At 39.1% G+C, this 21,806-nt stretch overlaps 1 protein-coding gene and 1 long non-coding RNA gene across 5 annotated transcripts in view; one reads left to right on the forward strand and one right to left on the reverse strand.

The window, feature by feature from the left end:
• Positions 1–1,395: 1,395 nt before the first annotated feature.
• LOC135296572 (uncharacterized) lies at positions 1,396–20,680 on the forward strand. Of its 4 annotated transcripts, none has more exons than XR_010358646.1 (5): positions 1,396–1,614; positions 13,387–13,462; positions 14,570–14,755; positions 18,775–18,925; positions 20,567–20,680. It is a non-coding gene; the product is annotated as an uncharacterized LOC135296572 (long non-coding RNA). The 4 variants fall into 4 exon arrangements; XR_010358647.1 differs by lacking the exon at positions 20,567–20,680 and adding an exon at positions 20,258–20,487; XR_010358645.1 differs by lacking the exon at positions 20,567–20,680 and adding an exon at positions 19,335–19,621.
• The window catches only part of MAN1A1 (mannosidase alpha class 1A member 1), a 141,473-nt gene continuing 129,591 nt past the window's right edge, over positions 9,925–21,806 (reverse strand). Inside the window, exons 9-12 of the mRNA XM_064413031.1 lie at positions 20,641–20,860; positions 19,621–19,793; positions 14,129–14,244; positions 9,925–13,466 (exon numbers count right to left, since the gene is read on the reverse strand). Of these exons, the coding sequence (XP_064269101.1) occupies positions 13,340–13,466; positions 14,129–14,244; positions 19,621–19,793; positions 20,641–20,860 (636 nt within the window). The 3' untranslated portion in view covers positions 9,925–13,339. The remainder of the gene's footprint in view (positions 13,467–14,128; positions 14,245–19,620; positions 19,794–20,640; positions 20,861–21,806) is intronic.

Genomic DNA, 21,806 nt, shown 5'->3' on the forward strand with positions numbered 1-21,806 from the left:
GCCCGTGATTTTGGGAAGGTTTGCTTTGTAACTGTTTGGTAGCAGTAACATTGTCCTGACTTGAAAGGTGGGATCATCCACCTGGGGAAAAGCAATTTTGAGATGGAAAGGGATGTGAGCTACAGGCTGTGATGTGATAGTGGGGGCCAGGCAGGTAGGTGAATGTGTAAAGCAGCTGTCTCTGTTTCTTTGCTGCAAATAAGATTCGTTTTTAGATAGGTTCACATTGTGCTGGGAGCCAGAGCAGCTCCCTAGAATTTAGAGAAGTCATTTGAGCTGAGTTCAGGAAGACTCAATAATTGTGCCCTTAGGTTCTGAAGAGCAAGAAATGTTTTGAAATAATTATTCCCAGCGGAAGCTGTAATGAGGTTAGGTTAGACACGATGAATAATTCTAATTCCTTACTGTGTAATGACACAATTTAAAATAGCATTTCAGACATGAGCCTCCCAGGTAACTGGGTTAGATCAGCAATCTCCTGCTCTGATAGAAACTCTTCTACTCATTCCTCAGTGTTGTCTCTTTTTGTGACTGACTGAACATAGGCTTCATGGGTTTCAGTGCAGCAATATGACTATCTTATTTATTCATCATATTGCAACCATATTAATTAAGCAATAAAATACTCCAGATGACTTGTTGTTAGGATTATTTACATACCATGTGTGTTAAAGGGGGAGGAGGAGGAGGAATTAGTGGCTCCATCTTGAGAGGTAACTAAACACTAGAGGAAACAATTCCAGGCATTTTATAGCCTTGAATATAGTGCCTACATTTTCTCCCTATGACTGTACATATAGACAAGATGCTTATTTGAGGGCAAGGAAGAATACAGTTTTCAATACAAATATTTTGGTTGTGGGAGAAAAAAAAAAACATCTTTGAAAGTGATTCAGGGGAGGAAGATCCTTTTGAGCAGCTGTATCCAAGGTTAGACAGAATAACTACTGCACCCTACCATATTATCACCCTGGTGGCTGAAAATTTTTTTTTTATTACCAATGAAGTCTCCTTCCTCCAAATAGTCTCTGAAGGGAAATCAATAAAATAGTATTCTGTTGCAAGAAAAAAGATGTGTATAAACTTTGCAATAGAGAAAATAACAGTTTGTCCATAGCAGTGAGGAAGTCTGTGCTCTTAACTACCATAATATACATGTAGGGCTCCCAGCAGGACTGACTCTTCCTCATACAAACTGCTTTTATCTGTCTTCTGTCCTCTCAAGCATCATTCTGCTGCTGATGGTCATGGACACTGAGGTTCCACCTTCCTCTCTCAGCTGTACTTACTCAGGCATCAGTTCCTCATTGCTCTGCAGGGACTGGCTGATACATCGGATTAGGGAGCCTAAAACTATGAAGAAAAGCTCAGGTGGTAATGGTTCATCCTTCTCCAAAGGAAAACAATTAGGAAGTAGTGAAGGCACCTGGAGCACAGATGCAGTTGTCTCAGTAAATTACACAGGTGTGAGGGCCTGACCTGTGTTAGTTCACTGCTTGGGAGATCTGCGGTGTCCCTTAAATATGAATCCAGCTTCAGCACAAGCAGAGTTTATTTCTTTCCTTCTGGAAGAGATTATGGAACTATCTCTGCTAAACTTGAAGAGAGTATGAGGTGAGTGAGCTCTTTTTATGTAGAGAAAGAAAATTACTTTCATATTGCCTCTGTTACCCCAAGTATTCAAGCAAGCACCTGTTGATGAACTCCCTCCTCTCTTTCCTGCTCTTAATTTCTGTTTGTTAAATTTGCTTGTATAGACAAAATTCATCTGTGTCGTGCACACCACAGCTCTGTAATAGCAGGCAGGGCTGGCCAGCCAGTTAGATCAGTGATGTGACCTCTGTTGTGCTCCCTTGGAGGCAAACCCAGTGCCCCCCCACCCCGGGCTCTGTATTTTGCTGCCCAAGGTCGCACATCAGTTATATGGCAGCGTGAAGAGTGGCACAACTTCTGCTTGGGAAGGCAATGTGTTCCTTGGCAGGGCCCCCAGAAGGCTCATCTAGATCTGTATCTGTTTGTCCTCACTGTAGTGATCACCTTGTGGTTGGTGCAGATGCCTGGCTTAGTCTTCTTAGCAGGGTCAGAGAGGGGAAATTTCAGATCTCCTTATTCCTCTGTTTGCCTTGGTTTCTCAGCTTCACAGGGGAGATAACAGCAGCACTGAGACAGCCAAATATTTGCTTGTATGAGTACATATCTTAATTAGCAGAGCCCTTTGAAAAACTGACTGTGGCAAGTGCTCCAACAGCAAAGAGGAATCCTTCATGCTATAAAAAGCCTGGCCTTATTTCCTCTAGACTTTAGACACTTCTCAGGATGGAGATACTAATTTCTTCTCCTCCCCCTTTAACAACCATGGTATGTAAATAATCCTAACAACAAGCTGTCTGGAGCATTTTATTGCTTAATTAATATGGTCTCAATATTCTGTCTCAATATTCTGAATAAATAAGATCACATTCAGATTGTGAGTACAGTAAAGTTAAGGGGATATGATCCAAGAAGGAGTCTCAAATCCCTTCGCATCTGTTCCTCTATTTTGTTGGATTAATTTTATGTTCTAAATTAAATTATTCTTATGAATTTGTTTCCTCTGATGTTCTGCCCTCCTCCCCCCATTTTTTCATCATCTGTCTGCTCAACACCTTTCCTGCTCTCTAGCACAGGGAAATAAAAGCCACTTGACAGCCCAGCTGGCTGAGCAGGTCTGTGCTGTTCCTCTCCATCCCTTGTGGGGCTGCTGAATGTGATGGGTTTGGAAAGCTCTGGATTTATTAGTCTCTGTTTTCAGATGAATGCAGGCTTTCCAACTGGCATTCATTGTTACTTTGATCCAGGTTTTAATTGAAAACTTGGGAATTCTAAATCCATTGAACTGTAGTAGTTTTACTTTTTAGTAGAAGATCCTTTTCTTCCCCTCTTACCTGCCCTTAAATAAAACTCAAAAAAAGCCAAACAACTCCCAGGGCCTTGCTTATTTCTGTTTAGCGAAGGAGAAAAAATTGTTAAGTCTTCATCTTTTTCATATGGTTCTTACAAGGATTTTTTTAAGTTTTGGCTACAGAAATGCTGATGTGACTACAGTTTCCAAGTTATCAAAGGAGGTCAAAAACAGCCTGAAAAAGGTCACAAGACTGGGGAAACAAGAAAAACCTCATAGACATAAGAAACACTTATTTGGTAATTCATTTTCATTTTGTTAAATTTTAAACTGCCAATGCAGAGAGTCTCCTCAGGCTAGGAGAAGGACCTGGCACATTTTGGGCATTCCCTCAAGGGAGAAATAACTTGGTTACAGGTATAGATGCTAAGGAGATACTTGTTCTCTTTGGCTTAAAGAAGAGTCTTTGCTCAAAGGTTCTTCCTTGCAGACCTGAGCTTGCACAGCACAACCTGCTAATTTCCCTTGCTGCTGCCTCCAAAACACTGCAGCTCCTCCTGGGGTGCAGCTGCCTCCCCACCCCTCCCTGATACCCCTCTTGCTGAGAGCAGCCAGCAGTGCTGCATGAGTTACTGACATCTGACTGTGTGGCTCCTATTTTTCCTAAAGTGAGCAGCTCTATATTCCCAACTCATTTATCACCACCACCACCACATTTGACGGGATCAAAAGCTTCATAAATACCCTCTCCCTTTTCTTAATGTTGTATTTTTATGGTGTGTGATTGTTAGTGGAACTGGAATACTTTGGTAAGAAATTGTCTGAAATCAACCTGAGAGGTTAGAGAGCCCTTGGAGAGTACAAACCCACATGGCCAAACTAAATCACCATTGAGAAATAGGTTATGGTTAGAAATCAAATGTTTTTTCCAGGAGTGTTGTCAGGCTATGACCATTTACCTGCTGTCCTGTCTCATTGTGCACAGTAGAAGACAAAGATGGGTGTCTCCTGGTATCCCTTTGAGTAAATCTTTGCACCAATTTATTTATGGTTATTTTTGCACTCTTGTGTTGCAGACTCCTGACTGCACCCAACTGCTCTTGGAGCAATCTGAATGGTGTGTGACTTTTCCTCCTGCCCTCTCAGGGAATGCAAAAAAAGGATGCAGGAGGCTTCCCACATGTTAGTCAGCTCTCACATGTTGAGGGATATGTGCTGTCCTTGTTGCTTCATGGTTCTGTCTGTTTGAGTCTGACTCCTGAAACCTTTTCCCATTTAAGGCATGTTAGCCATAGTCTCTCCACTTCTAATTTGTAAAAAATTTTTGCTTGCTGTTACTACTTACACTTGTCTCTTCTCTGATAGTAAAAGAAACAGCAAGTTAATGCAAAATAAATCATACCTGATTTATGCTTGTATAAACAGCGTGTATCTCTTCACATACAGGTAAACGGAATTATAAAGACATTTGTGAATAAAATTTTGAGAAATGAGAGAGTTCACTAGTAACTCATTTACAGTGACAGGAGATGAATAGAGGTAATTTAGTCTCATAAAAGTAAAATTGGCTCATGTCTTACATGGGGATGGGAAAAAGATTATTGTTTAGCAGCTGGAAAGCCGAGTGGAGCTGAGAATTGGCAGCTGTGCTGAGGGGGTTTGCCTGGCTCTGTAACCTCGGGTGAGTCATTCAGTGTGCATGGTGTGCATGCTGCCTCCTGTAAATACAGATCTAATTCTTGGCTAGTTTGTAGAGGGATTTGCTCTCCCCAAGTGAGGCACCAGGAAATAGGACTCTGGTGTGGTGCTGCTCTATTGCTGTGTTTGAATAAGAGCATTTCCTTCTCTCCTTCTCCTGTGGCTGATATATTTGTTCCAAGTGTATTTCAGTCTTCACATCTTTCCTGGGGACAGAGTGGAAAGTAATCTTGAAAGAAAAGCAAATATCCTTTGGTTTTAAAGTTATATAGTAGTAAGATGAAAAGATTAGGGCCTGTGGGAGTAGGCATTATGAGACTCAGATGAAGTACTTCATCTTCTACCTTGTTGGACAAATAAGCTGGACTGAAGGCACAAATGAAATGTGCTTGGGAACTTCCTTCCGGGACTGTTGCTAGTGAAAATGTTGTGAAAATCTCCAAGTTAAAGGAGGGTCAGGGCTCTGCTCTGTGGTGTGGGCTGAACAGCAGCTCCCTCTTAGGGTTTAGAGGTTGCCTGAAATGAGAGACTTGGGCAAGAATGAGGTAGATGTAAAAAGAAATTTTAAAAAGGCATGAAAAGAGGTAAAGATGTTGCATTGCTAACTTTGGAGAACCTTGAAACCTTGTTCTGCCACTGTAGAGAAGGACAGCAGTGGTGGTGTGTGTTTTATTTTTGAAGGCGGAATGAGAGGAGTTCTGGATTGGCTCTGAGATGGCCTCTGGCTTTCAAAGGTTCAAGCAGGTGCTTTATAAAAATCTATGGGACTAGCAAAAATGCACTGGTTCTGCAGTGTGGGTAATGTTTGCTTGGATTTAATCCCACAAAATGTCCATTTTTGCCTAACCTGGTCACTTTCAGCATTTTTAGGTTCTTAAGAAAGCTAAGCAAGGAGGCTGGCTCATTCCTACTGGTGTTTTGTTTCCCAAGAAGTGTTTGCATCAGTCTTTTTGAAGCTGGGCTATTATACTAGGAAATGGAGTTGCTAAACCTTGCATTATCAGTAATTAATATAATGATTATGTTTCTCTTTTAATTTTTGTGGGCTTTCTGGTTCCTCTGAGTGGTGATGATGTGCAGGCTGCCCTTTCTTAATGAATTTTTTACACATTATGGCTGGTAACTGGAGACTTTGTGTCTCTTTATAACATTCCCCTAAATTACTCTGAAGATGCTGCTGTCTCAGTACTACCACACATGATACTTCTGGGCTTTAAATCAGCTCATCATGCTGCTGATCTGCGAATACTGTTGTTTACAACAATTTGGGGCTCTTGGCTAAAGACTGCAAACAGCTTCAGCCTAGGACTTGCTGAAGTCCCCAGTGATCACTTGAGCCCGAGTGCTAATCCTTATGCTTTACAGCCTGGGTTGGGATTTGCCCCCAGGATTTTTAAAAAAGCCAATTCAAATATAGGAAGCTGTACAAACGCTTGAGGTCTGGGTAGGCAGGGAAGAGCTGTGTGAGTTCAGGGAAATCTCCGTCTCTCCTAACCTTTAAAGGTCTGTGCATCTTTGGGTGATTTACTTGAAGAATGCCTCTAGGTTCCCACCTCCAAGTGAAAGGACAAATCCAGGGAGGAGTTCAAGTGAATGTGAAGTGTAGAAACTAAGGATAAAGAGTTAATAACCCAAGAAAGGAAAGCTATGCACAAATAACTGCAGCTTCTCCTAGTGTCGTGGTTTAACCCCAGGCAGCCGCTCCCTCATTCCCCCACAGCAGGATCGGGGAGAGAACTGGAAGAGTGAAAGCAAGAAAACTCATGGGTTGAGATAAAGACAGGGAAAGCATAAGCTGCACACACAAGCAAAGCAAAACAAGGAATTAATTCACTGCTTCCCATGGGCAGGCAGGTGCTCAGCCATCCAGCAGCCTCCTGTGCCGTGGGGAAGCACAGAGATGTATAGATACACCATGATGAGAAAGGGGAATTTTGGAGTTGTGAGAGGACAGAAGATTATATTGTGGTGCAGGGTAATATTTGAGGAATGGTTTAAAAGTTTTTTTTTATTTCTGGTTGTAGTAAATGTTTTCAATGACTGATCTCAACATGTGATTTTCGAAGTCAGTGTCCCTGCAGATGCAGAATGGGCACATTACAGCTTCCCTCCACAGCATGTCTGCTCTGTGAGCTCCAGTCCTTGAAAGGAGGTGCCATTTTTCAATTCTTGGCTGGTCTGAAGATGATGCTTTTGAAGTGCCTAGCTTGTGACTGATACCCATTGTCTCTGATTCCTTTTCCTCCTCCATTCTGAAGTATCTCACTGTTCTCATGGATCATCCTGCCTGATGTAGTAGCTCCTGTTTATAAGTTAGGTCATTGTTTCTTCGCCATCTTCCTTTCAACCCAATGCTGTGACCCATTTTGTCTTACTCTTTGCCTTTTCACTGCTGATCTCCCTACACCCTTTTTGTGTTTGAATAATTGCCCAGTGACTTAGATTTACCTTATCTCCTATTATAAAAATTTTCAGGAAGAGAATGTGTCTACATAACTTGCTTTACCTTTATGGCACTACAGAGTAGAAATGGTTGTTATTAATAATGCATACCAAAATGGCCTCTTATTTGACAAGTGTACTTCTATTTTAACATATAATATTTATGTCATGCTTGTAAGTAGTTGTCAGAATATTTCATAAAACGAATGGAGTCCCACAAAATGGGAACTCGCTACTGTGTCTGGCTGTAAAATTTTTGCTGGGAAATGGAAAGAGGCTGCAGGATTTTGTATGCAAAATATGAAAGCCAAAGATTTGGCTTTGTGTGTATTTGGCAGCCAGTGTTGGAAACAGAGTGATGTATGTGATATATTAAAACACTTTAGAATGATAGTGAAAAGAAAGCTTCAAATTTTGTTGAAGCTATTCAAGTTAAGACACGCACACTTTCATTAAAGAAGCCAAGCAACAGCTGAATTGAAGCCACTGATTTGTTTTCACTGGGAAAAAAACAGCTCTGAGTGATAAGAAGATAGAGAGTTTGCTTAGTAAGAATAAATTCATACATGATGTTTATTGTCTAAACCATATCTGAGAAACAGATAATCTGTAGGATATTAAAAAATAAAAGAAAGAAAAGATAAACATAGCATAGCATGTCTGCTGCCTTTCCCTCAAGCATTCCTTAAGCTCAATCCACTCCACAAGTCTCTATGTAAAATTCTATGGAACTGTTTTCTCTGAGAGAAAAATTGACTTTGCTTAAATGAACAATTTTGACACTGACTTAAATGGAGCTGGTTCTCTTGCTGTACAAGTTATTTTTAGAAAGAAAAATATTCATTGATGCAAGAAATTTCTCCCTGTTAGCCTATTTTTGGTGACACCACAGATATAAAGATGGAAGATTGCCCAAGCAGGTTTCAGCCGTGACCAGCCAATTAATGCTCTATTGGAAAATGTTAATATACTTTGGTGGGCACTGTTGCCTTGTCTTTTTTTTTTTTTTTTTTTTTTTGAACAGAAAGAAGTGAGAATTAGATACTGAGAACTATCTTACAGTCTATCAAACCCTATGGCAGAAGTGGATAGTTTGTAAGGTTTGCTTAGATCTGTAAATATATCTTAGTATAAAACACAAATAGAGTCTGCATGTTCTCTCACTTTTTTTAGTGAGAAATGGTCAGGTTTGGGATTAAAGATGTGGACAATAGTATTTTTTCTGGACAAGATTGTTACAGTACATTAAAACCACACTGCCAATTGGCTTTTTTTCTTTAATTAACTTTTTTTTTTTAATAACTTTTATTAGCTTGAGGTGCTCAAGACTAATAATAGCTCTGAGCTGCTATGGTTGATGATGTGAAAGCAGCACACAACTGGAATGAAGACATAAAATATTAATAATGAGAGGGATCCTGTAAAATGTCAGCACGAGAATGTGGAAGGTTGTTTGCCTTTTACCAACCTGCCCACAAAGTATGCACAGAGTTTGGAGAGCATGTGAAAGTTTAAGAGGGGCTTCCAGTGGGAGGGTTTATTTGGTGAGTTTACAGGGTGAGTGAGAGCTGGTGCAGACAGAGGAGCAGGTACCTGAGACACGAGGGTCAAAGTGCTGGCTTTGGAATAATGCTGCGTGCTAACAGCCTGCTGGGCTGTGCATGTATGAATGCATAAAGCCAGGAGAGAGCAAATCCCTGTGGTTTGCCTCTTGTTGCAGTATTCAGAGCAGAACTCTTGAATCTCAGTGACCATTTCCTGGGTTGGGCAGTTTGCTTTTTGATGTGTAATCTCTCCTCCTGCATTTGAGATCAGCTAGGACAGACTAAGCCCAAGATTAAGGTGGCTCAGATGAAGGGCTGTTTCCATAGCAGATGCTGCCATGCGAGCACTGAGTTCCTCTTGTGATAGAGCAAGGCCATAGGGCAATGCAAATGGGGCAAATCCTATTTGTCTTTACTAATTGTCAACTCAGTCCTAGTTCCCTTCTCCCCTGCAGAAAACAAACTGCACCAAGCATCCAATTAAGGAGAGTGAATTGGCTGACATTCTAACCCAGGCTTGCGTTTACATCTCTTCTGAATCAGAGTCTGCAGGAAGGTTTGCCTTAGTTCATGTTTGCCTTGTTGAGTAGCAGTTTGTCTAGTCCTGGGGCCAGCTGCAGGAGGGCACGGTCTGCTCACTGCCCCAAGGACTTCACTGTGTAGCTGAAACTGCTGCAAAAAATCTCAGAGCTGCCCTCAAAAGTGATTTAAGCAGGTCTAATGAGTAAGTATTTTGACAGAAATTGATACTACTGAGACTGTTCTGTGAAACCACAGCAGTTTATTTCAGTATCATCCTGGGAGGAGGCTTTCTACTAAACAGAGAAAACAAGGTTATCCAGGAGGTGTAGCTGTTATTTCAATATTTAGATTGGAAATCTTAACGTCCTTCTGAAACAAAATATAGTTACAGTTCCTATGACAACTGTTTCCCTCTCCTCTGGAGCATGGGCTAACGACAGGATTTCATTACATGGTCATGTAACACTGGGCACTGTGACAGCCTTGTCATCTCCACTGTGCTGTTTGCTCCTAAATGGCATTTAGCTTTGCCCACTTGTGTTGTGCAGAGCATGAATTGTAGTGACTGACCTTCACTGTGCTTATTGCCTGCCACCTCCCACTTCCCAGCTTCCCTCTTTTCATTAGCAGGCTCATTTTCTACCAAAATACATGTGGTATGCTGAATTTTGTTGACAGAAAATTCCAAGAAACTTATTTCAGTGGTAGAAATTCTATACGCTGACATTAATTAAGAACAGCATCTTAACAAGTACACAGAGTACAGCAGCTAAACCAGAATATGCAGCAGATTCCTGTAGTTACTTCTGCAACACACGTAAGAAAAACCATAACCAGTTGAACAGATATATTAAAAGACTTTATTCACAATAGAGAAATTTTTACAAATATAAGTTCTTAAAAATTAAGCATCTTGATCTATTATGTATTCCATAATTTCAGTTTATATAAAGATGAAAAGACTAAGTGGAATATGTACAAATCAAAACCAATTTAAATACATGATAGAAATGGATATGTATGAAGTTACCATAGAAACAGTGAGCTATTGGGCATTGCAAAAATCTCTGTATAACCAACACATATGCAATATTTATCTCACCAACAATCAAAAAAATATTTTTTTTCCATGTGAAACAATGTTGGTGCCATTTAAAGGGATCTACCTCCGGGGACTGAACATATGTGGATTCAAATGCATTATTATACTACAAAGGAATGGAAGAAGTGTGGGCAGTGTGCATCTTTATGCAAAGATAATGTGTCCATGTCACTGTCTTCTCCCCCCCTGCCACACCCCCCCACCCCAACAATGAGCAATTTCTTCTGCTCTTATAATGACTGGGAACACAGAGTCACCATCACTAGCCACTTCCATGAAGTTAGTCAAGTGAATGGGAATTACAATGCATGCTGTCTTGTTATCTTACTGATCTAACAAGCAGTGGTAAATATGGACTGTTTTAAAAATGATTGCTCTAACTTTGGTGTTTTGGGGTTATTTAAAAAAAAAAGAAAATTTGATATATTCTCAGTTTATGAAAAGTTTTTTCTTACAGCTGGCAGATCTACACGTTGTACAATCTTCTCGTCTACTTACATTACTTTACAAAAAGTACAGTATAGTGCAGTTTGTACATACAACCTGAATACCAATACCACATCAAATTTGTGCTCTTTCAAATCATCCTAACTCCCACGCTAAGAAAAATTCATAAGAAATGCTGTTTTACAAGGAAACAGCCATGATGCTTATATTTAAGTACATAAGACCCAATGCACATAGAGCTGTGTGACTGGAGCCCGCTTTTCAAAACCTGGAGAAGACCTGTCTGGTTCTCTGCTCATCCCTTCAGCTCGCTAAGTCCCAGCAAGATCACTGCAGACAGCTGGGGGAAGCAAACCTTGGTGAAGAAAACCACATAGAAAGTGGCTTAGAAAACACACTTCTCAAAGACTGTTTCTGTCTGAGCTTTTGTAGTTATTTAACTGAGATGAGGTCTAAAGCAGCACATACATGTGGGGGGCAGTAGCAGCAGGTGACCCAGTAAGCATAACTAAGAAAAAAAAATATTTTTTCATGTTAAAAAGAGATGAAATATTTTGGTTTTATTCCACAGCTATGGTGGTTCAGGGGATGGAAAAAATCTCCCTTATAAATACTATTGATAAAGAAATACAATGAAGTATAATCCTCCAGTGGTATAAATTCTGGAGAATCAAAAGCAGCAGAATTTCTGATTTTCAACGAGGAGAGAGTCAAGACCTCATCCTTGCTTGGTTGGGTTCAGAAACCTGCTGGGCCATGAGGGGAATACATACTTTAAAAAAGAAAATAATAATTAAAAAAACAGTGGAGCAAAAAGTTTTGAGCTGCTGTGCTGGCTCTGTGTAAGCAGGCTTTACCTGCACATCCATTTCTATCCATTCTCCCAGTGCTGGGTGGCCCAGGCTCACCAAGGTACCCCAGTAACTCCCATATAGGAATGCCCAGCTCTGCCAAGCCTGTGCTGGAGCATCAGTGGATCCTTGCCTTGTCCCCTACACCAGTGTCTTTGGCAGCCTGTGTGGCACGTGCTATGTCCTCTTTCAGCAGGCAGTGCTGTCTTTACAGACTTGAGGGCAAGCTCTACGGGTCAGCTTCCAGCTGCTATATATAAGTGTAATTAGTTATTTTTGGCTTCTACCTAAGCAAACCTCCACTGCAGACCTCTATCAGCATAGAAAAAATGTACTCTAAAGCCTAAACAAATGTGTTCCCTCAGCTGTGATTAGCAATGCTGGACATGTGAGCTATCTTACTAAATACCATTCAAGAACGTCCTGTTCAGAACCAGATTTGTTCCACTGCAGTCCAATCAATGGATAATGTTCTTTCTCAGAATGGGAAGCCAGGTATTTCCTACCTGAAATGCATGGAAGTCATCCCATCACTAAATGAAAACAGGTAGACTTAAAAATCATGTAAACCACTTCAAAGAAAGTAAAACAGGAATTAATTGTGCCTCATTTCATTTTCCCTTTGGTGATGCCACAGAGCAAAACATTTTTGGCAAAGCTGTTACCTTTCTTAATAAGCCTCTACTCTAAGGAGTATTTTTAAGCACATTGCATTTCTGTTACTTAAGACAAGACAGTGTTGTCAGAAAGTTATAGTTCAATGCAGGATAACTTCCTCTCTGAATGACTTCTCTTCTTTTGAGGAGGCAGGTTTCCTTCAAGGCATTTGAACGTCCATCTTTATTCATACAGAGACATTAAATTGCTTTGTGACAAATAACCATCAAGTCTGGTGTCAAGTCTGGACCTACCTAAATCTTTGCAAAAGTAACAGAAAAACAAACAAACTGTATCTGATATAATTCTGAACTTCCAGGAGAATGTTGTTGAGTGGATTCTTTTTGCCAACCAACCAAATGAAAGCTACTGGACTTAATATATAAAGAAGGTTAATAGACCCTTTCTTAATATGAAATCATTATCTTATTTTACTCCATAGTAGCTTGACTAAAGACATAAGAATAACACCACCTAGAAAAGGGAGGAAACAATTTATTCTATTACAATATTCTAATCAAAACCTGAAAAACTAAGGTCAGCTAACTAATGTGCTAAATCCATAGAAACTAGTTTAATCTAACTTCAACTTATACTGCAGTTTCAGAGTTGTGTCTGCATGAGATGAAATACCCCTATGTCGACTTCATTGACAGTGAAATACATCAGATACTCCAGCAAGTAATGATAGACCCGCATAGGAAGAGGCTGTCACAGTCACAAGATTTGTCCTGGATGACACACAAAACAAACTAACATAGAACATAAAAAAAAAAAAAAAAGCAAAAAAAAAAAGCTCTTTATACTTAATTCAATATGGCTTTTTGCAACATGGCAAAATATTACAGCTTAAAGCATACATCTCCTCACAGAGGAGAGAAGAATTTTGCAGTCAAATTAAAAGCATAACAGGAAACAAGTAACATGCAGACCTTCTGCTTTTTTTGGTCAAATGATACTGCAGCCTAAGAGAATCTGGGAAGATACCCTATTTCACTTCTAAGAAGGTATTAATCTGAATTAGAGGATTAAGGTTTTATCATAATTAATTGGGTACAGTCATAAAAATTTACCATTAAAGAAAACAGACTGCAAAACACTTGATTAAAAAATTTAACTTAGGAATTTAAAATCAAGTCATGTGCCCAAGTCCTGGAAACGTAAGGAATGAAACAAAGTATAAATCAATCTTCATCTATTTCTGGTTTTCTTCTTTATTCCCATCATCTTTGTGAAGAACAGGAAGAGGATGAGCCTCTGTGTTGAAGACCCAGTGTTCAAATGGAAGAAGATCATCTTCAGAAAACAGCAAATACAGGTACCTGACAAGAAAAAAAAAAGGAGGAAATGAGACCACATCAGGGAAGTGATTTTGAGGAAAATACATAATAATTCATATTTAATTTACTTGAGTACTAAACTTCCTGTTGAGATGGCATGACTGATTTTTTTCTTGCACAGCAAAAAAAACCCCAAAAACCAACCCAGAACTGAAGAGATCAAGACAAAAGTTTAATCTTATTAAAAATTTAGGAGCTGTTGATGGATAATGAAAGCTTTTGTTTTTTTCTCTTAGCAGGCCCTGCAAGCTTTCCATGGAAATTGTTTTGTCTTCTTTTTCTAAAGTTTTAAAATGAAAAATATGCAATATAAGTCTGTTAAGTTCTATGTCTAGTCAATTTGTTTCATTAATGCTTGCATATATAATTAGATCCTATCAAAGACAGGAGATGCAATGTCTCAAAAACTATCAAGTACCTTTATAAGAAGTAAAGATAATTTGCAGAAGTCAGGGAATTTAGTTTATTGACCCAGATTGGAAAAAAAAAAGGCAATTTTGCTTCCTGTCACTTAAGAAGAGCTCTGCTATTTCACTCAGATTTTGTTACGTGAGAGTGTCAAGGGTACTAATAATAAATACTTATCAGTAAAGATTATACACAGAACTACTTCACACTAATGAAAGTCAACTTTCTTAACTTACTTGAGTGTCTCTGAAAGGAAGAAACTTTGCTGCACATCGTCATGGCTTTCATGATTGCTATAAACATCTCTAATGCCAGAATAGCCGCCGTCTACTCTGCAGTGTTTTTCCAGTGCCTGAAGCAGGGAAGAGAACACCCAAATCACCCAAATTAACAAAATTAATATTATGTCAGTTTTCCTGTTTGGCAATAAAACTAGCAAAAAACAATTGCTACAAATCTTTTGATAAAGAGATGAAAACTTGGTAAATGTCTAGACAGAAAACTCTTTAAAAAAAAGACATAGGCATACTGGTCTAATTTCATATTCAGGAAGAGAAGCAAAACAATAAATGAATAAAAAGTGAACACAAACCAGCTTTCAGAAGGAATGATGTATGGGTATAAGGATTTAAAGACATATGGATTTTTACTTATATTCTTTTTCCTCTTTTTAATAGGAGTAACAATAGCCTTTCTCTCCCAATCTCCCAGCCTTTGGAAATTGTGTTACTTATACCTCTTCTGGTCATATTTTGCTACTTGAAATGATTGTGACATAATTGAACACCATACTAAAGATCAGTCTTCTCCTTACCTCCTGCAAATCCCTTCAAGAAAAGGAACAGCAACGCTCAATTTTCTGTGTAAGTTATAACATATATATGTAACTTCTCTTTGCAGTTATTTAATTTTTCAATTAACCACTGATTGGGCTCTGACTGAATTTCTCTTGTGCAGCAGTCATATTTTTCTTTGCTACCTCTCTGAATAAAGCTTTGTCTCTTACACAGGTGTAGACAGAAAGCCAGAACTTAACATAATTCGCTGTAACAATAACAAGGTGTTTTTCTCTAGCTAGTTTCCAAACTCTTTATTCAGTTAAAAGGTGTAAAACAGATGACTGATTCCGATTTCACAACAAAAAGGAGTACATGGGCCACGTAAAAATACAATTTCTTTCTGCCCACACGAATGTCCTATATTTATGAAGAAGAAAAAAGATCAGATGAAGAGTATCTCTAAAAGGGCAAAAAAGATGCTGGAAATGTAGAAGGTATATATAGTGAGATTATTCAATAAACTTTGTTGCTTTCCTTTATCTTAGGTGTTTGCAATAGAAAGGTGGTACCTATATGCATATATATGAGCCATAACTTTTTAAAATATACTGCTATCCAATACTTTATTTGAATATTTGTTATCTTATCACTATTATATTTAAAAATATGAATTAATAGGGTTTTTTCTTTATAATTTATGTATTTAACAAGGCCACAAGTGTTCTTACTCTATTAATTTTTCTTATTCTCTTTTACAACAACTCTCTGGTATCAGACAGTATAAGGAAGGAGTGAAGAGAATTTAAGATGATTATATTTAAAACAACTCATTATTCAAAACCAAATTCAGAAAATGCTACTTAACCCTACATAACTTCTTGCAATGAAAATTACAGTAAGGGTTGTGGATGGCTGCATTCACTCAGGACCACATTACTGTAAAACAAGGTGTTTTCTGTGCAGATGATATTGGAACAACGACTTTCAGGCAGAAATACCTCGGGCTTTATCCCCACCAAGAGAGAGCCAGGAGATAACCATTCCTCCCTTTCTGAAGTTACTACAAATACCACTGAAGTGAGTACAGGATGTGTAGATTTTATTTAGGGAAAGATGCTGCATTTCAAAACACACAAGCTAAAAATCAAGGCAGAGGATATATCTAAACCAGGCAGAGTAAGTATTTTCTGAAGACAGATGGGACTAAGAGTCACTAATAATTACTGAAGTATTCATCATCTTCCCCTGCTCTAAAGGCTCTTTAAGATCTGTGTTTTGCTGTGAGTAGCTATCCTAAATGTCCTTGATTTTGCTGGAGTCCCTGTAGCTGTCTGCACACATTTGGCTTGCACATCAGGATCTCCATAATTTTCACTGGAGAGTAAGCTGCCTATCGTATATTTAAAGGGGATTTTTTTTTCCAGAAGAGATCCTTTACAATATAACAGCCTATTTGTCTTTTTTTATGTGTCTTTAAGTTCTTTAATTTTCCTGGACACTTTTACTAAATGACAAATATACTTAAGTTTAAATAAGTCATTTCCTCTGGGCTGGTATTCCTTCCCTCTTGTCTACTTCAACCTGCAACAAATTCAAAATGCTGCATCTGTGTCTGGATTTTCAATGTCAAACAAAAGATGACATTTTTCAAGGCACAGCAGAAGCAGAACTTGAAGGATAAGGCTACTATGCAAGGAAATATCTGCATTCTATACAGGGCGAGGTATAATAAAAGCAAATTGAATTTACCATTTATATGCTCTAACTTACTTTGAGCATTCTTTGAGTTCAGAGGCATCATAGATACCTGGAGGCACTGCTGTGATGTAAACTAAGGGGTTAACTTGCCCCATGTTTGCCTTCTGGTGGTATCTATCTGCTTGATGCAAATATGAAGCATCTCATCCCTCAAAGCTACTTTCCACCTAACTAAAGGAACAGGACATCCACCTGCAGGATTAATAGGATAAAAAGGCTCTAGGTTGTCAACCATCCTGGCAGTGATGGGCTTTTGTGCCCTTTCCTGCACTTTGAGAGAACAGCGATGTTCACAGCGATAGGGGTAGTGGTGGGCAGGAAGAAACAATCAAACACACTTTAAATAAGTAGTTCTCAGGAAATGAGGGCGGCTAGGATCAGTTATGATACAGTAATGGAAAACATCAAGCACAGTGAAAACTGGCTGACAGTCTCAAACTATCATAAAGGGAAAAACAAAGGAAGTGCTACAAATTTAAAATATGTGCCACATTTATAATGCAAAAAGGGAGGCTTTCATGAGCTAAGCTGATAAAACCTTTCTGACTCAGTAACAGTGGATATTGCTGGTGGTCATAACTGCATTTTCTCCAGTTGCTGAAGTACATACAAAATTATCTTGGACTCAAAGCAGCAAAGCAAATTCACAAAGAAAAAAAGGAGAGGCTATAGCATATTTTTAGTTTATAAAGTTAGAGAAAGACTTAAGAGACTTGTCAGAGAGTTTAGAAGTCACGACTCTAAAACTGCCTCCTTTTCTACTACAAGGGAACTGGGAAAAAACCTAATGAGTTCTTATTGCCAGAGTAATGAGTTAGAAGTGGACATGAAAGACATAAAGAACAACTTTTTTTGGTCAAAACCCCAAATGGTCTGATCAATCGTTTCCTCTTTTTTTCGTGTTTCAGTCTCAGGTTCCCTTTTGTGCAATAAGTACTAGTAACTAAACCAATGACTCCCAGTGGTTGGGGGCTTCCCCAAGGACAGAATGGGTCAGGTGCCCTTTGGGGCAGCATTAAGGAGCAAGAGGGAACAGAATTTATGACATAGTTACAAAGCTAGCATGATATGTGCTGTTACAAAAAAATACTGTATTAGGTAGAGCTGTATAGCTATAAACACCAAGAGAGAACAGGATGAAAAAAGATTCCAAACCTACAACTGACTGCATAAGTTCTGGAAAGCTGTAAGATTTATTTTTGTGAAACACCCAACTAACTGCACGTTAGGACGGTGGAAGACGGGCCCCGGGCAGAACGGGACCAGCTGCATCTCCCACACCCATCTGGCTGTGCTAGAGCCAGCTTGACAATAACCACAGGAATGTTAAACAAGGGACACGTGGGGAGTGAGGAGGAGGTAAACAAGTGTACCAACTTGAAAGAAACAACAACAAACTGAACCAAATGGGTAAAGAATAATAATAAGGAAACATTTCAATTGTTTATAACAATATTATCAGTGTGGGCAGTAACAATGAGTCAGGAAAATCATCTCCTGGAGAAAGAACAGTTGGCATTGCTGAAGCCTGATGGGATGACTTCCACAAACAGCTATTGTAAATATGCCAATTACAACCTGCCCGGGAAGATTCCAGTAGTAAAATGTGTGCCTATGGGTGGTGTTAGCAAAGAAGAAAGTAAGGGAACAGCCCTCTAAATTAGAGGTTTTAAAACCCAAATTGCTTTGGAATTAGTAATTCAGAAGCATATTATTTCAGGGCCCCCCAGAGTCAGCACCTTAGGGAGGCAAATACAATGTCCTAAATAACTGCTCTCTACCTAGCTGAATACAGTGCTCAGGGCAGGCACACAACAATCGTGAATATTCAGGCAAGAAGCTTGAGAGTATAAGCATAGGTAATACTACTATTCTTTTTTTGGAAAGCAGATTTTGCCTTAAATTTAATTCCTGAAGGATATCTAATTACCAGACTTGAAATAACCTCTTTTTTCCATAATGCTCAATGGCATTTGCACAACATTTCTGATAGGATCAATATCTACACAGTGAATACTGAATACATTTACAGATCCTGGTTGCTGTGGAGGGAGTTGGGTTTATGGGGTCATAACCCAGTAACAGCTCTTTAGTAGGGTCCCTTAGGGACAAGAAATTGTAGGGCACAAGTTCTACCCGGAGAGTAGATCAACCTTCTGTAAGTAGTGATGCAAGCCCCTCCAAGAAGATTGTAATCATACACTTCTAGAAGCAAAAGGTGTTAGGTAAACTGACAAACAGGATATTTGTGAAATCCTGAAAAGCAATACCTCTGCACAGGAGAGGTCAGTGTGAGAAAAAACTGCAGAGAGTTTTGACTGATTTTTTTTTTCGTTTTTCTTAAGTACACAGAGCCAGAAAAATAATGTTCTTCAGCATGCTGTACTTCCTATCAGATGTCAGCTAATTTAGCAAGGGCAACATCAGTGTGAGGAGGACAGAAGTGAACTCCAGAGAAGTGTGTAATAAGGACCCATACCTGGAGGATGAAACAAGGTAAATCTAAAGGCTCTCAGCCTTACGAGTAAGAGAGATTAACTGCTGAAAAAAGGGAAACAATGGATTTGGCAAGCTCATTCTTTGCAGTGCAGACAAGCTGCCCTTTTGCAAGGCTTGTGCTAGACAAACACAAATAGCTAGGTTCAGCATCACTGCTTGAAGCTCAAAGGCCAGTGGGACAAAAAAAATTCAAATCTAGAAGAGATTATTGTTTTTTAGGGAGTTTTGTCGATGTAATTTATGTTTCTTGAAAGTAACATGGTTTTATGTTCGGTACTATGCAGTCCTTCATCCTGGCCTTTGCCACCTTAATTAAAATCACCTTCATAGTATTAATTTAATAAAACTTATCTCCATATCCAAGGCTCAAATCTGACACATGTATGTACTTTCCATTCACATGCAGCAACACTCAACATCTGGGACAGTACATGCAAATGTCACCCCTAATCCTAGAAGTATTTAAGATGGAGAAATAACAAGGTGCTTTTCTGTTATACAATATCAGCAATTTTTGGTTTTGTCAAAATGTCATCTATTTGGCAAATGAATTCCTGGAAATCTGAATTGATATGCCTAATTTAAAATAAATATTCAGCTTCCAACTGCTGAACAATGTCCAGGTATCATTCAATAGCTCACTTAACAACATTACTAGGATTTGACAACAAAAAAGTCCAATAGAACATTACCTCAACAGCTTCCCATCCCCACTCCCTGTACTTTGGATCGTGAGTGAGGCGCCACATGTACATGTAGGTCTCTATGACTTCTGGTCGTAGGATGTAGTATTTTTCATTTTGTCTTGTAGCAATGGCCTCAACACCGCCATCAAATCTGAAGGCTTCTGGTCCCAGTTTCATTCCTAGCCAATAAAAAAGCACAGACTAAAATAAAGGCATTAAAAAAGGTTTCAAATTATGTAACCAAATCAAACTCCCCAAATTACCAAATCAACTTAGGCTTTTATGTGGCACAAAGCCAGATTACCCAGAACAATATAATTTATGAAAGATACTGCAGCTCCTCCTGTTTTTAATATTTTATAAATAATTTGGAGTAGGAGAGAGCTGCTCTTCATCAATGCCTTAAATGGCACTTACAGTTTGAACAGTGATGCTAACATTTATATTCTGGAAGACTTCATATAACTAGCAACAAGTGAAATTTTGCCTAAAAGATGAGGATATTTACTTTCCTATATCAAACTGGAAAATACACTCTGGGATCTGAAATGCTGCCAGGGTTATTTCTATAAGAAGATGATAACATTCAAAGAAATTTTCTGTACAGAAATCCACTTTCTTTGTGCAATTCTATTGTTTGCAGCTTCGTATCAACAGAACTGAGTCTAAAATATTCTTTTGTGCATGAAACATGAGTAATACTTATACTGATTCATCAATGAACAGAGTCCCTCTCTTACTTGTATTCAGCTATACAGAAATTGGCATGGTGAAAGCAGCTTGTTAATTACTGTTATGTAACTGTCATGTCAATTACTACAGTGAGGAGATACGCTTCAGGTGCACAGAAATTATTTAAAAACAGAGCATCCATTTTAAGTTATTCTTAAATCAAGGCAGCATTTGCTCAGAAGGGATGAACACTTCTCACTGTGCTACAACTTTCATTCAGCTTGATGCAAAACCACCAGTGGATGCCTTCATGAAGGCGAGCAGTGCAGCCAAACTCTGCAGCATGGTACTCACGTGTACGGTCATAGGATTCATGGCAAGTCCTGGCAATTTCAGCACCCAGCTCGATGTGATGGCCTGTCTTGTCACTGGGGGCTCCATCTGCTCCCAGAGCAAACATGCCTCCAGCGAAACAAGTGAGGTGTCCCATCTTGTGCTCCAGCAATCCGCCCTTCCACTCGGCGATGTATGTCAGGCCCCCGCTCGACTTTCGGATGAGGTGCGTCTCTATGGCCTGCAGAAGGACACAAACAAAAGGCCCATTTGGTAAAGTGCAAAGGACAAAGATTATTGGTTTCTCTGGGTCTGGACTGAAGGCTCTTGAGACGGTAGTTTCATGTTCAGACTCAGCTGTTTATTATTTTTTATCAGTAAAAGAATCTCACAACCAAGAGTTTGGCAGCTTTTCAATAGAAGGCACAAAATGGCTAACAATCTCTTGTTACAAGGTCTTTCAAGACTAAACCATCCAATTAAGAAAGGACGCCTAGATTATTTTCCCTTTTAACCCAATAACTGATCCCTGGAAGCATGCAATGCAGACTTTTCTGTCCAATTACAAAATGCCACCCAAACCCATGAAGAAGGAAGAAGCATAAAGAAGAAACTCAGGATGACAGCCTGTGCCCTCCATCTTTCTTCCATCCACAACATACTAAAAATCCCAAAACCTAAATTTCTCACCAAGTGATAAACCTACACTGCTCTCTATTATCTATTTCACACATTTGTATATTCTAGTCTATCTTGAAGTCTAGGAAACTTTCTCCAAGAATGAGGGTCAAAGTCAGTGCTCCCCTGGGGGTCAGGACACCCCAGAGGAGACAAGAGAAATATTCCTTGTGCCCTGGGTTTCCACAAAAGCTGTCTTGTATGTTGGTTGTTTGCTCTGTATTGCATTTGCTCATAAAATGCAATGGATAATAGTAGCCAGCATAACTTCAAAGTGCAGCTAAACCAAGATGAATATACATCAGTAACGATGACTAATTTTGCTTCAACTTCAAGCAATTTACAGGGTATGGTTTATAAAATGTTAGAAAGACCTACCAAATACGCTTCAAATTTTGAAATATTTTATTTTTCCCCCTTTTACATTGAGTAGTTTCAGGTAATTTAGCTTTCAATAGTAATTTAACTTTCAATAGTTATTAGCCATCACTTCAGCTTCTGTATTTCTC

This window comes from Passer domesticus, chromosome 3 (genome assembly GCF_036417665.1).
Source record: "Passer domesticus isolate bPasDom1 chromosome 3, bPasDom1.hap1, whole genome shotgun sequence".
In the NCBI taxonomy this organism is placed as follows: Eukaryota; Metazoa; Chordata; class Aves; order Passeriformes; family Passeridae; genus Passer; species Passer domesticus.